This window comes from Temnothorax americanus, unplaced genomic scaffold (assembly GCF_048541705.1).
Source record: "Temnothorax americanus isolate GAGA-0224 unplaced genomic scaffold, ASM4854170v1 Scaffold63, whole genome shotgun sequence".
NCBI classification, from domain to species: domain Eukaryota; kingdom Metazoa; phylum Arthropoda; class Insecta; order Hymenoptera; family Formicidae; genus Temnothorax; species Temnothorax americanus.
The window spans coordinates 853,221-864,760 of NW_027509778.1; the positions used below are offsets into that span (position 1 = coordinate 853,221).

Here is an 11,540-nt window from a genome sequence, read left to right on the forward strand (position 1 = left end):
AAAAAAAATCAAAAATTGACGAGGTTGTGGTATAACCTTTGGAGCGCCGTCCGTAAAAAATCCGGGGGGTAAACGGTACCCACTGGCGTTTCTTCAAAAATCATCTGAAACAAAAAAACCAAAAGATTATTAAATTAGATACTATAATCTAGTACTTGTCCTAGCCGATTTTGAAAATATCGATTTATGACAACAATGGCGACGTTTGAACATAACATAGCGATTTTTTCGACAAAAATGAGTTATTATTTTGCCTATAAAACAAAAACTAAGCAACGAAAAAAAAAATCCTATGACAAGTACTAGATAATGATGTATAGAATAACCACAAAAAAAATTCAAGGCGATCGGTTCATTGGTTTTCGAGAAATTTGGGTACCGATTGAAAAACGTGGTTTTGAGAAAAAACGCGTTTGAAAATTTGGGAATGAATATAATCATGAAATTTGTCAACTTACATGGAATTCATCGATACCAGCTCCACAGTGTAGGTCATCTGCAGTCAACAGAATGTTCATATTGGCTAAATTTTGTTGTCGGCGCCGTATTCGTCCTTCTTTCGTCTGTTCTTGCGCTTGCAGCTCGGCTTTCGCTATGCGAGTTTTCGTCTTCTTGCGCAGCGTACAAGTGCGCGCCTGATCCGACCGATATTCCTAACACGTTCATGACTTCTAACAATGGACGTGACACCATTGTTGAACGTGCATGTTGCAAGAAATGCAGCAATGTTAACAATTTTGGCCCCGCTGTGCATCGTTTTTTGGAGCTATCTTCCAAATCAGTTGGTTGAAGCCTCTCATTGCTGTTTTGTGTGTATCCGCCAACACAGCGTTCCAACAATTTGTCATTGCTGAGGTTTTCGTAAATTGGTTTGATGGAACCTAACACCGTTTTTGGCAATGCTGAATAATCGTGACGGAAATTCTTCAGTTCTCCTTTAGCTTTCGCTTGTTGCGCTCTCGGAGACGGTTCCACTCTCTCGGCTGTAACTTCGTTATTTATCGAGATATTGACTTGCAATTTTAATCAGATATTTTGAGACCTCAAGCTTCAAGAAAATGCAAAAAAGAAAATCGATTTTTTTGACCATGCTAGGGTGTATTCTCCCTTAAAAAAAATACAGTGAAATTAAAGCGTTTATTATTTATGCTTAATAAATTTTCTTTTATTAAGTAGCGTTGATTTTTTTACACGTTTAAATATTTTAAAATTTGAGATTCAACAGATGATGAAAATTGTTTAAATCTCAAAGTGCCTTCTCCTGTCTGGAATTACACAATGATATTTCTGCGTTCCTGTTATTGTCTTAGCTCTAATATATCGCTTGTCTAATGATTCTTTGCTCTGAATATAATCTTTGTTAGAGAAGAATTGCGCATAGATATTTGGCAAAGAATTTAATTTTATCGCCCAGTTATATAGTTCTTGAGGAGTTGAGATTTGTTCGTCATATGGAAGTTGAAGACTTGCTGGTGCCGCTGAATCAGTTCCTTCTACTCCATCACAAGGACCTTTGCCATGAGTTGTTGCAAAATAATGCCATTCAGCCAAAGTCTTCTTCATGAAAATTAAGATTTACAAAATTTTTATAATTTTTAAATTGTTGAGGTGCTCCGTCGGAAAATTTGCCAAATATCTATGCGCAATTCTTCTCTAACAAAGATTATATTCAGAGCAAAGAATCATTAGACAAGCGATATATTAGAGCTAAGACAATAACAGGAACGCAGAAATATCATTGTGTAATTCCAGACGGAGAAGGCACTTTGAGATTTAAACAATTTTCATCATCGTTGAATCTCGAATTTTTTAAAATATTTAAACGTGTAAAAAAATAAACGCTACTTAATAAAAAAAAATTTATCAAGCATAAATAATAAACGCTTTAATTTCACTGTATTTTTTTCTGAAATCAATTTGTAAACTATTTAGTAAGTAATTACTATGTCTTAGATAATTATTAATAGTAGTTCCTGTGTAAATTATTTTTTCTTTTTAGATATTTTTCAGCACGAATAAATAAAAGATGGAAATTAAAAAATTAAAAAAAAAAATAGATCCCGTTATTATCTCATTATAAATTTAGGCTTAAAAGTTGTGAAATCGATAAGTTTTTTACAAAAAATTTTGGAGAAAATCGATCAGTACGTGTTTTTTGTAAATCAAAAATTTTTGTCAAAAATTTGAAAATCTTATAAAAATACAGTTAAAAAAATTTAAAAAAATTTTTGAAAAAAAAACGTTCCATTTGGCCCATGTTTTGTAAAGTTATGGGCGTTAAAAAAAAAGTAACGTAATTCTTCAAAAATTGATATTTTGAAAACGGTTCGACAAAAAAATTTGAAAAAAATCCTGAAGGCCTCTTTCAACCAATACTATAACATAAAAAATTTTAAAAAAAATCGAAGATGCAAAACCCAAATGGTGTCCGATTTGGCGTGGAACGCCCCATATAAACACATGGTGTGTGTGAGTCTGTTACTACGTTTACGCGAGCGTTACTTTTACTGTAGTAATTTACGACAATTCCTTCGCGTAAACGGGATTTTGTAGTAACTTACGATAATTTACTCTGCGTAAACGAGTAATATATCGTAAGTTACTACAGAAGTAACGCTCGCGTAAACGTAGTGTGTGTGTGTGTGTGTGTGTGTGTGTGTGTGTGTGTGTGTGTGGGGGGGGGGGGGGTGGGTGTGTATACATCTTTCATCCACAGAAAAAATAATAAAAATAATATATTTATGTGCGTATGCGTATCGTGCTCGTGCGATTGCGTATGCGTGTGCGTGTGTATGAATATGTATGTTCAATTGCGTTACGGTTTTATATGTAATATTATTTACTTTCGACAGTAACAATAAAAAAAAACATATATTTCATTTATATATGTATTTTTGTTTATATTTCTCAACATTTTATCAACGAAATAATAAACAGAGTTTTTTGTCCTAAATAACATTACCGTTTTTCTTTCTTCAAATATACCCTAGAATTCCAAAAAATCCTGATTTTACCATACTAAGTGTACGCTACCCAGTGTACTAAGAGAGAGAGAGGGACAGCAATGAGAAAGGGAAAGAGGGAGAGGGAGAGAGAGAGAGAGAGAGAGAGAGAGAGGAATAAATGGGTGCATGCAAATTACATACATAGAGAAAGGAATAATAATACGAGAGATATCTGTCCTTGTCTAACGAGGCATCTGTACGACATATCTGTCAAAGCTCGTTCTTTGAAACGGCTTCATAGATCGCAAAATCTTTTTACAGGAGTAAAGTTTAGGTACTAATGAAGGGTGGGATTGTAAAATAATTAGTAATAATTAAAAAAAATGTAAAATTGCCTAACGAGATATCTGTACCACATATGGGCCCGATTCTCTAACGAGGAACATATGCGCAAACACTGCTCTAACAGAAAGGCTGCAAATTGATTTGCTGTCGCACAGTTTTTAACCAATAAGCTTGCAGCTTTTCTGTTAGAGCAGAGTTTACGCATACGTTTGTAGATAGAAAATTGGGCCCCATATCTGTCAAAGCTCGTTCTTTGAAACGGCTTCATAGATCGCAAAATCCTTTTACAGGAGTAAAGTTTAGGTACTAATGAAGGGTGGGATTGTAAAATAATTAGTAATAATTGAAAAAAATGTAAAAATGCCTAACGAGATATCTGTATCATATATCTGTCCTGGTTCGATTGCTGTGTAGGAACCAGACAATGTAGCCAACCCCGAAACTGCCCACAGCTGCGTGCGCCATCTCGCCATCTCTTGCAAGATCCGTGAACTACTGCTGTGACATAATTGCTGCTCTGCGTGAATATTTTTGTGAAAAATATACACGATCGTTTCAAAGCTCTCATTTTTATTCCAGGCTTTCAATCTCAATTTCAAAGGTACGTTATTGTTTGTGCACGTCTTCTGAAGGGTGGGAAAGTTTAATTTCGTACATATTACGTATACAACTGTTTATATCAGAATATAAGGTTATGAGGTGACAGCATTTTAAATTTTTTTTCAATTATTACTAATTATTTGACAATCCCACCCTTCATTAGTATTTCTACTTTACTCCTGTAAAAGGATTTTGCGATCTGTAAAACCGTTTCAAAATGAGAGCTTTGAAATGAATTGTCGGTAATTTGGACGGCTTTAGCATCCCCTTAAAAACGATTACGAGCGGTTTAAAAACAACTGCGAACTACGCGGAGACAGGAAAGGCTACAAACGGCTAAAAAACGTCGACGACGACGACGACAATGAGTGGTAAGAAGCAGTTAACTGACGACGACGACGACGAGCGACAACGAACGATTCACGAATGGTTCAGAAGCGGTTACGAACTGTTCAGAAGCGGTTACGAACTGTTCGGAAACTGCTACGAACGATGCACTAGAAGTAGAAACGGCGACAACGAAACATGAGACCGTTAAAATTGACCGATGCGGATAAAAATATCGAAAAGCGACGGTTGGTGAACGAATTGCACGCACCGGCGAGAAGAAATTTTCTCCGCAGACACGTCATAGTGCGAGGGTACGACGACCTGTGGCAGGCTGACATCGTCAAGATACGTCCGTACTCGCGTTTCAACGGAGGCTACCACTACATACTCACCGTCATCGATGTGTTGAGCAAGTACGCGTGGGCCGTGCCGCTCAAGGGTAAAGGCGGCAGCGAGACAGCCGACGCTATCGCTGAGATAATTCGACGCAGCGGGAGGTGCCCTAGTAATCTACAAACCGACATAGGGAAGGAATTTTACAACACCGACGTGCAACGTCTCGTGAGAAAACACGACATCAATCATTATTCCACGTATTCGGTGTTGAAGGCGTCGGTCGTCGAGCGATTCAATCGTACGTTAAAGAACAACATGTGGAAGATGTTTACGCTCAACGGAAATTACAAGTGGGTCGACGCGTTGCCGCGACTCGTGTCGGTTTACAACACGCGCAAGCATCGAACCATCGGCATGCGACCCGTCGACGTTACTCCCGCGAAAGCCGAAAGACTCTTGGCTACGGTGTACAGCTCGATAAAGATCGCGGGTCCGGCAAAATTCAAAGTGGGTGACTCGGTGCGCGTTAGCAAATACAAAACAATTTTCGAGAAGGGCTACACACCGAATTGGACCACCGAGGTGTTTAAGATCGTTAAAGTGCAGCGTACCAATCCCGTAACCTATCTACTCGAGGACTATCGTGGAAAATCCGTCGCTGGGGCGTTCTACGAGCACGAGTTGCATCGCGCGACTTATCCAGACGTGTATCTCGTGGAGAAAGTACTGCGCAAGAGGGGTGATGATGAATTTACGTTAAATGGCTGGGATTCGATGGATCGCACAATTCATGGATACACAAGAACAATGTTATTTAATTCGTGTAAACTGTATTTTTATTCTTAACATAAAAAATGCAATATCTAATATGTAATACATGTAAAATGTTTGAAATATGAAATACATATAAAGTACGTAAAAAAATATGAAATACACATGTGTAATATTTTTATTAATATTCTTTCCAATACTGTAATATAATACTCACAATACGTTACGTTATACTACATTCATACATTCGTACATTCATACGTTATACGACATACATACGTTATACTACTACTACATTATATATTACATTACATACATATACTACTGCATACGTTATACTATTACATACATGCATACATACATGCATACATACATACGTTACAAAGGTATTCGATAATGTCCCCATGGTAACGTATCGGTCGAATCGGGTATAACGTATCGCTTATCGTCGTACGGACTCAGAGCGATTTTTGTTTCGGACACGGTGTATACCTCGTGCAACTTTGATCGTATACAGGACTGCTGTCGCGTCATTTTAATTTTGTCTCGCAGACATCTCGTGTAATCGTCGAACGTTATAGTACGCGCTACGACGTTGCTCTTGACACCTTTCGCTTTTTTACAGTCTTTCTTACCATCCACCCTCAACGCGTACATTTTCGCCCTGAGTTCGACGAATTCGGTCATGATCGCACCGTTATTCTCGTCCTTTATCAAGCCCGGCACTTTTTTGTTCTCGAGCGTTATACCATATGCGTTGTCGATCGCGTAATCGCTCGTGTCAGATTTTATGAAAAAACGCTCCTGCTGTGAAAATTTGGTTTCGAGATCAGTGTCTCCGCGCCGTATCTATCCTCTCACTTTGTCACTAATTTTACATCGACGTGGTTTCAAACGTTCTCCATTGTTTTCCCAAAAACCGCGTTATTCATCAATTTATATATATTGTTCTCAAAATCTCGTTCTGGGCCAGTGTTTTAAATTTTGTATTGAGCTCGATGTAAGTGCGGAGCCACGTAGATTGAGCGAATTGCAATACGCGATGTATCTTTGAGACGCGAATGCCGTGTCGCGTGCACTGCTGTAGATTGCGATTGTTACGTGCGAACAAAATTTAGTTTTAAAATAGCCAGGAATTTTAATCGATATATTGATTAGTTATCCGATTTCTCTTGGAGACAGTTCTCAGGCCGCGGTTCACAAGGGATCAAATTACATTTAGTGATAAGACCTTCCTCCTCCCTCAAAACTAAAAGACGAAGAAGTGGTAAGAAGCTCGCGCGGGGGGTTCTTGCTACTTAAGTATAAATAAAAGGAAAAAAATATCGTAGGGGACACTTGGTAGTAGTTGCTCAATTGTTTAAGTTATTACACCTGTCGGGAGATTATCGTTCTTAGACAGATTCTTAAACACTAATTTAACCAAAAGTTCTAAAAGAAATCTCCCTTTTTAATAAAGGTAATTAATTTTCGAACCCATTAAATTACTTTCAAATCCTTATTCATAACTCTTAATTGTCGCTGCCAATTAGTGTGGCGATAAGATATTCCCTTCCTGATATTCTTGTCGCTGCCAAAACGTGTGGTAACAGGATAATCCGTTCCTGATATTCTTGTCGCTGCCAAATAGCGTGGCAACAGAAATTTCCTGATTCTTGTCGCTGCCAAACAGTGTGGCAACGGGAGTTCTCCTCTCCCTAACTGTTGGTCCCAAAGAGTGGCAATAGGATTTCCTTTAACCTATATTCATGCCCAGAAAAGGGGGCAAAAGGTCCCAAGTAAAAAAGATTAAATTTCAAATTAAACAAGCCATTCAATTTAATCAAGATCCTTTTCCATTATTTCTCAAACTAAAGATATTAGAAATTGAAATTCAAAATAATAAAATTTGCACTTTTACTCCATACAAATTAATTCCTTTGGATTTTAAAATAGATTTTCCAAATTTTAATTTTATAAACAAATCTGATCCTCGTTATAAGATATATAAAATTTGTTATCTCTTCGGACTGGACTAATCGCACAACCTGGTCCAAATCCCGGGTAAATAACTTAAATGTTTTGACCCAAAAACGGACAAACTAACTTAATCTTGATAGTACGTGACATAAATTTTTGGTGACAGCGGTGGGATACTAAAGGTTGTGTGAAAAGGAACAAAGTAAACAGTGATAAAAGTATAAATTAAATTAAGGTAATCGTCTCGTCAGGGCATGTATTAGATAAAGTTTTCGATTTTGGATTTTATATCAAATTATATGATCAGCTTTGCAGTCGATTTTTTCTGTGGCTCCTTACCGACTATTTACTCTAGAAAATCGATCTCGAAAATCACAAATTTTGCATTACTTCATACAGACGGCCAGAAAAAAAAAGCTCTATCACGGTTTCAATCACATATTTTCGCATTTTTCGATTAGATGAAGTGAGAAAAAACATTGCTTTTTGTACATTAGATTTCGAAGAATCCGATGCAACTATAAAATATATAATTTACCTGAGATTTCGCTGCTAATTTTTTAGTTTATTTTAGTGAAAATGCGGTAATCGAGCAGACATTTTTTGGTCGAGGTAAGGTTGGGAAGACTTGGCAAGCCGCTGGCTAATCACTGTAGTTGCAGGTTATGAGGCTCGCGTCTTTCTTAGCCGAATTGGATAGTAATTGACACCCCTGTCATGCGTTTTGAAACCCTTTCTCAGTAATTGTCAAAATTCAATTGAAAAGGAGATGTAACCTCACTTGTAACCTTTCTCGACGACTCGCATGATCAGCTGATCAAAACGGAGTCAAATGAGAAAAATCACATAATTTGGAAAAAATAACATACTTTGGCACGTATGAAATTTTACACCATAATTCATAAAATTATTTTTCCCTTAGCAAAAATTGCCTGAAATATATTTCTGAACGTGAAAACCTACAAACAGTCACATGACTAGCACGTAGCGAGACGCCTACCTTAAGATGATTCGTACGCCACATTCCGAAACGGAAACGCCAACGGGTACAGGAACAGGAGATATGGACATCGACAAATTACAAAGGACCTTGGCTCACCAGCAACAAGTAATTCAACAATTACAACAATCACAAAGTTCACGACCACCGAGTTCAGGAATGGCGGTCATAAATGAAGGAACACTAGGTAATTATTTGCACTTTTCAATCAGAGATGCATTAGAAGCAGTGCCAAATTTTGATGGAGGAAATATTCCTTTCGTACATTTTGTCGAGGGTTGTGAGGAAGCACTCAGCATGATCACGCCGACACAAGAAATAAACTTAGTCCGTGCAGTGCGTAACAAATTAAAAGGGGACGCACATAGATCAATTCTCGGACAAACTTTCGGTAAAATACAAGAATTAGTAGAATTTTTGAGAACTAAATACGGGCTTAGGGAAACAGTTTATGAAGCTCAGGGACGGTTAGCTTATTTATATCAGAAAAAGGATGAAAAAGTACTCGCGTATGCAAATCGTATACGAGAATTAGGGAAGCGAATACTTGATGCACAAAGAAGAGAATCAGGACAGATAAGCTCAGAATTTCGAAATTCAATTAAAAATCATTTAAAAACAAGCTTTTTACGCGGTTTAGATAAGGAAATTATAATATCAAAAGAAGGAAGGTTCGAAGAGGTTCAGAGTCGCGCGATTGATGCTGAAAAAGAATTAGAGACAGTTAAAATGATAAGAAGCGTTGTGCTTGCTGAGAATACGTACCCGGTGAAAAACGAGCATCAACACGACGTATAGAAGCTGAAGTAGTAACCTGTCAATTTTGTCATAAGAAAAACCATACAGCAGATCGGTGCTAGCAAATCAATAAATTTCAGGGAAATAGTAAGAACGGAAATCAAAATACACCTGGCTATCCGCAGAATAATACTAATAATAATAGTAATAATCAAAAACAACCAATAACTTCAGGTATACAACAAAACATAAATAATCAAAATTCAAATTCAACAATAATGTGCAGGTATTGCAAAAAATCCGGGCATACATTAGAAGAATGTCGTAGACGTATATATAATAATAATCTCCGCCAGATATCACAAAATCAGGGAAACGAACAGATTCCCGTGAGGACAGGGGCGACCCCGGGAAATGCCAAAATACGTCCCACACGAGTAGTATCGGGGGAACCAGAATCAGATATCGAAGAGTAAATATAGCTGACATTGAAGATGTACCATCTGTGAAATTAAATAGTTCAAATTTTACGGGAAATTTAAAATTCTTAGTGGACAGTGGATCAGGCCCAAATATAATTAAAGAAAATTTTATTACACCTGAAACCATAGTGGACAGAAATGAAACTCTGAGACTTAGTGGAATAACAACGCATCATGTGACCACCTTAGGGCTGGCACAGATAGATATCTTAGGATGTCCAGTTGTATTTCATTTAGTCGAGGATAATTTTCCGATACCACAAAATGGGATCTTGGGTTCAGATTTCTTTAAACAATTTCAAGTAAAAGTTAATTATGAGCAAAATCAATTAGAATGGAATGATACTTATATTCCCTTTAAAGAAAAGGAAGAAACTTTCATTATTCTTCCGAGATGTATTTCACAAATGCATATTAGATTCGCAAATTCAGAACTAAAAGAAGGATATGTACCGCGATTAAACGTGACAAAGAGGATTTACTTAGGAGATGCTTTAGTTACGGTGAAAGACGACAGGGCATATCTACAAGTAATAAATACGAATGATAAAAAAGAAAGAATATATGTACCAACAATCAAAATATATGAGTTTGAAACAATTGAAAAGCAAATCTCTAATTCCAATACAAACTCGGACTACTTAGGTAGCTCCATTGATAAATCAAACTCAAATTCAAACTCGAACTGCTTAGGTAGTTCTATTCTCAATTCTAATTCAAATTCAAACTCGGACTGCTTAGGTAGTTCCATTCATAATTCAAATTCAAATTCAAACTCTGATTCCAATTCAAGTTCAAACTCTGATACAATTCTAATTCCGAATTCTCAAAGCCTCAACTCAAGTTCAGGATCTTGTTTTTACGTAAATAAAGAAGAAAGGAAAACAAAAATAATTAAAGCATTAAGACTAGAACATTTAAATACTGAGGAACGATTACATGTTGAAAAATTAATTGAAAAAAGTTCAGATTGTTTTCACTTGCCTGGAGAAAAACTTGAACATACAAATGTTTTAAAACATTGAATTCCAACGGTAAATGAAATACCAATACATACACGACAATACAGATTTCCAGTAATTCATAAAGACGAAATAAATAAACAGGTAAATGAATTATTAGATCAGAATATAATTAAGGCGTCAAAATCTCCATATAACACGCCTGTGTGGATAGTCCCTAAGAAGTCAGACTCAAAGGGGAATAAACGGTGGAGAATGGTGTTAGATTTCCGCGACCTAAATGATAAGACAGTAGGTGACGAATATCCACTTCCAAACATAACGGAGATATTGGATCAGCTGGGCGGCGCGAAATATTTCTCAGTGATTGACCTTGCTTCAGGTTTTCATCAAATCAAAATGCATCCAGCTGATAGTCATAAAACAGCATTTTCAACGCCATATGGACATTATGAATTTGATCGAATGCCTTTTAGATTAAAGAATGCACCGGCAACTTTTCAAAGATTAATGGATTTAGTGCTTACAGGAATGCAAGGTAACGAAATTGTTGTGTATTTAGATGACATAGTATTATACACAAGTTCACTTACGGAACATGCAATTAAATTTGAAAAATTAATTAAACGATTACGCGAAGCAAATTAGTAGATAGACAATATATACTTCTACCCTCAGAGCGAATTGCGGGGGTCGGGGGGGAGGGGTACGTTCCCCGCGGGGGGAACGCCATAAGAGATGGGCGCGGGGGGTCCGGGAGGAGCAGGTGGTGGGGGTAAGAGTGGGGGAAAAAAAGAGTGGGGACGGACGAGGAGTGAGGGAAGAATTCCACTTCTGGCCTCAGGTACTCTGGAGGGGAGCGGGGAAGGGGGGGTACCGCGAAACCGACGGTGCGCGAGGAGGGAGCGTCGTCGATCGCGGCGAGGCGCGTACTGTCGCCCGGGTCGGACGTGGTTTCCGGCCGCCCGTTTTTTAAACGGCGAAAATCGCGAGTCGTCCTCCCGCGAGAGGGAGCGTCGATCGCGCGCTTCTTCGCTCCGACGGGCCGGACGCGGTTTTTTGACGTATCGAG

At 37.7% G+C, this 11,540-nt stretch overlaps 1 protein-coding gene across 1 annotated transcript; it reads left to right on the forward strand.

Moving 5' to 3' along the window:
- Window positions 1-5,380: 5,380 nt before the first annotated feature.
- Window positions 5,381-11,520, forward strand: LOC143905536 (uncharacterized). The gene is made up of 2 exons (XM_077420996.1): window positions 5,381-7,521; window positions 8,293-11,520. Exon 2 carries the CDS (start codon window positions 8,293-8,295, stop codon window positions 9,082-9,084), a length of 792 nt encoding a protein of 263 aa, XP_077277122.1. The 5' UTR covers window positions 5,381-7,521; the 3' UTR covers window positions 9,085-11,520.
- The last annotated feature ends 20 nt before the right edge of the window (window positions 11,521-11,540 follow it).

What these genes read in the sequence shown, in the direction of transcription:
- LOC143905536 (XM_077420996.1), top strand. Translation starts at nt 8,293, where the DNA reads ATGATTCGTACGCCACATTCCGAAACGGAAACGCCAACGGGTACAGGA.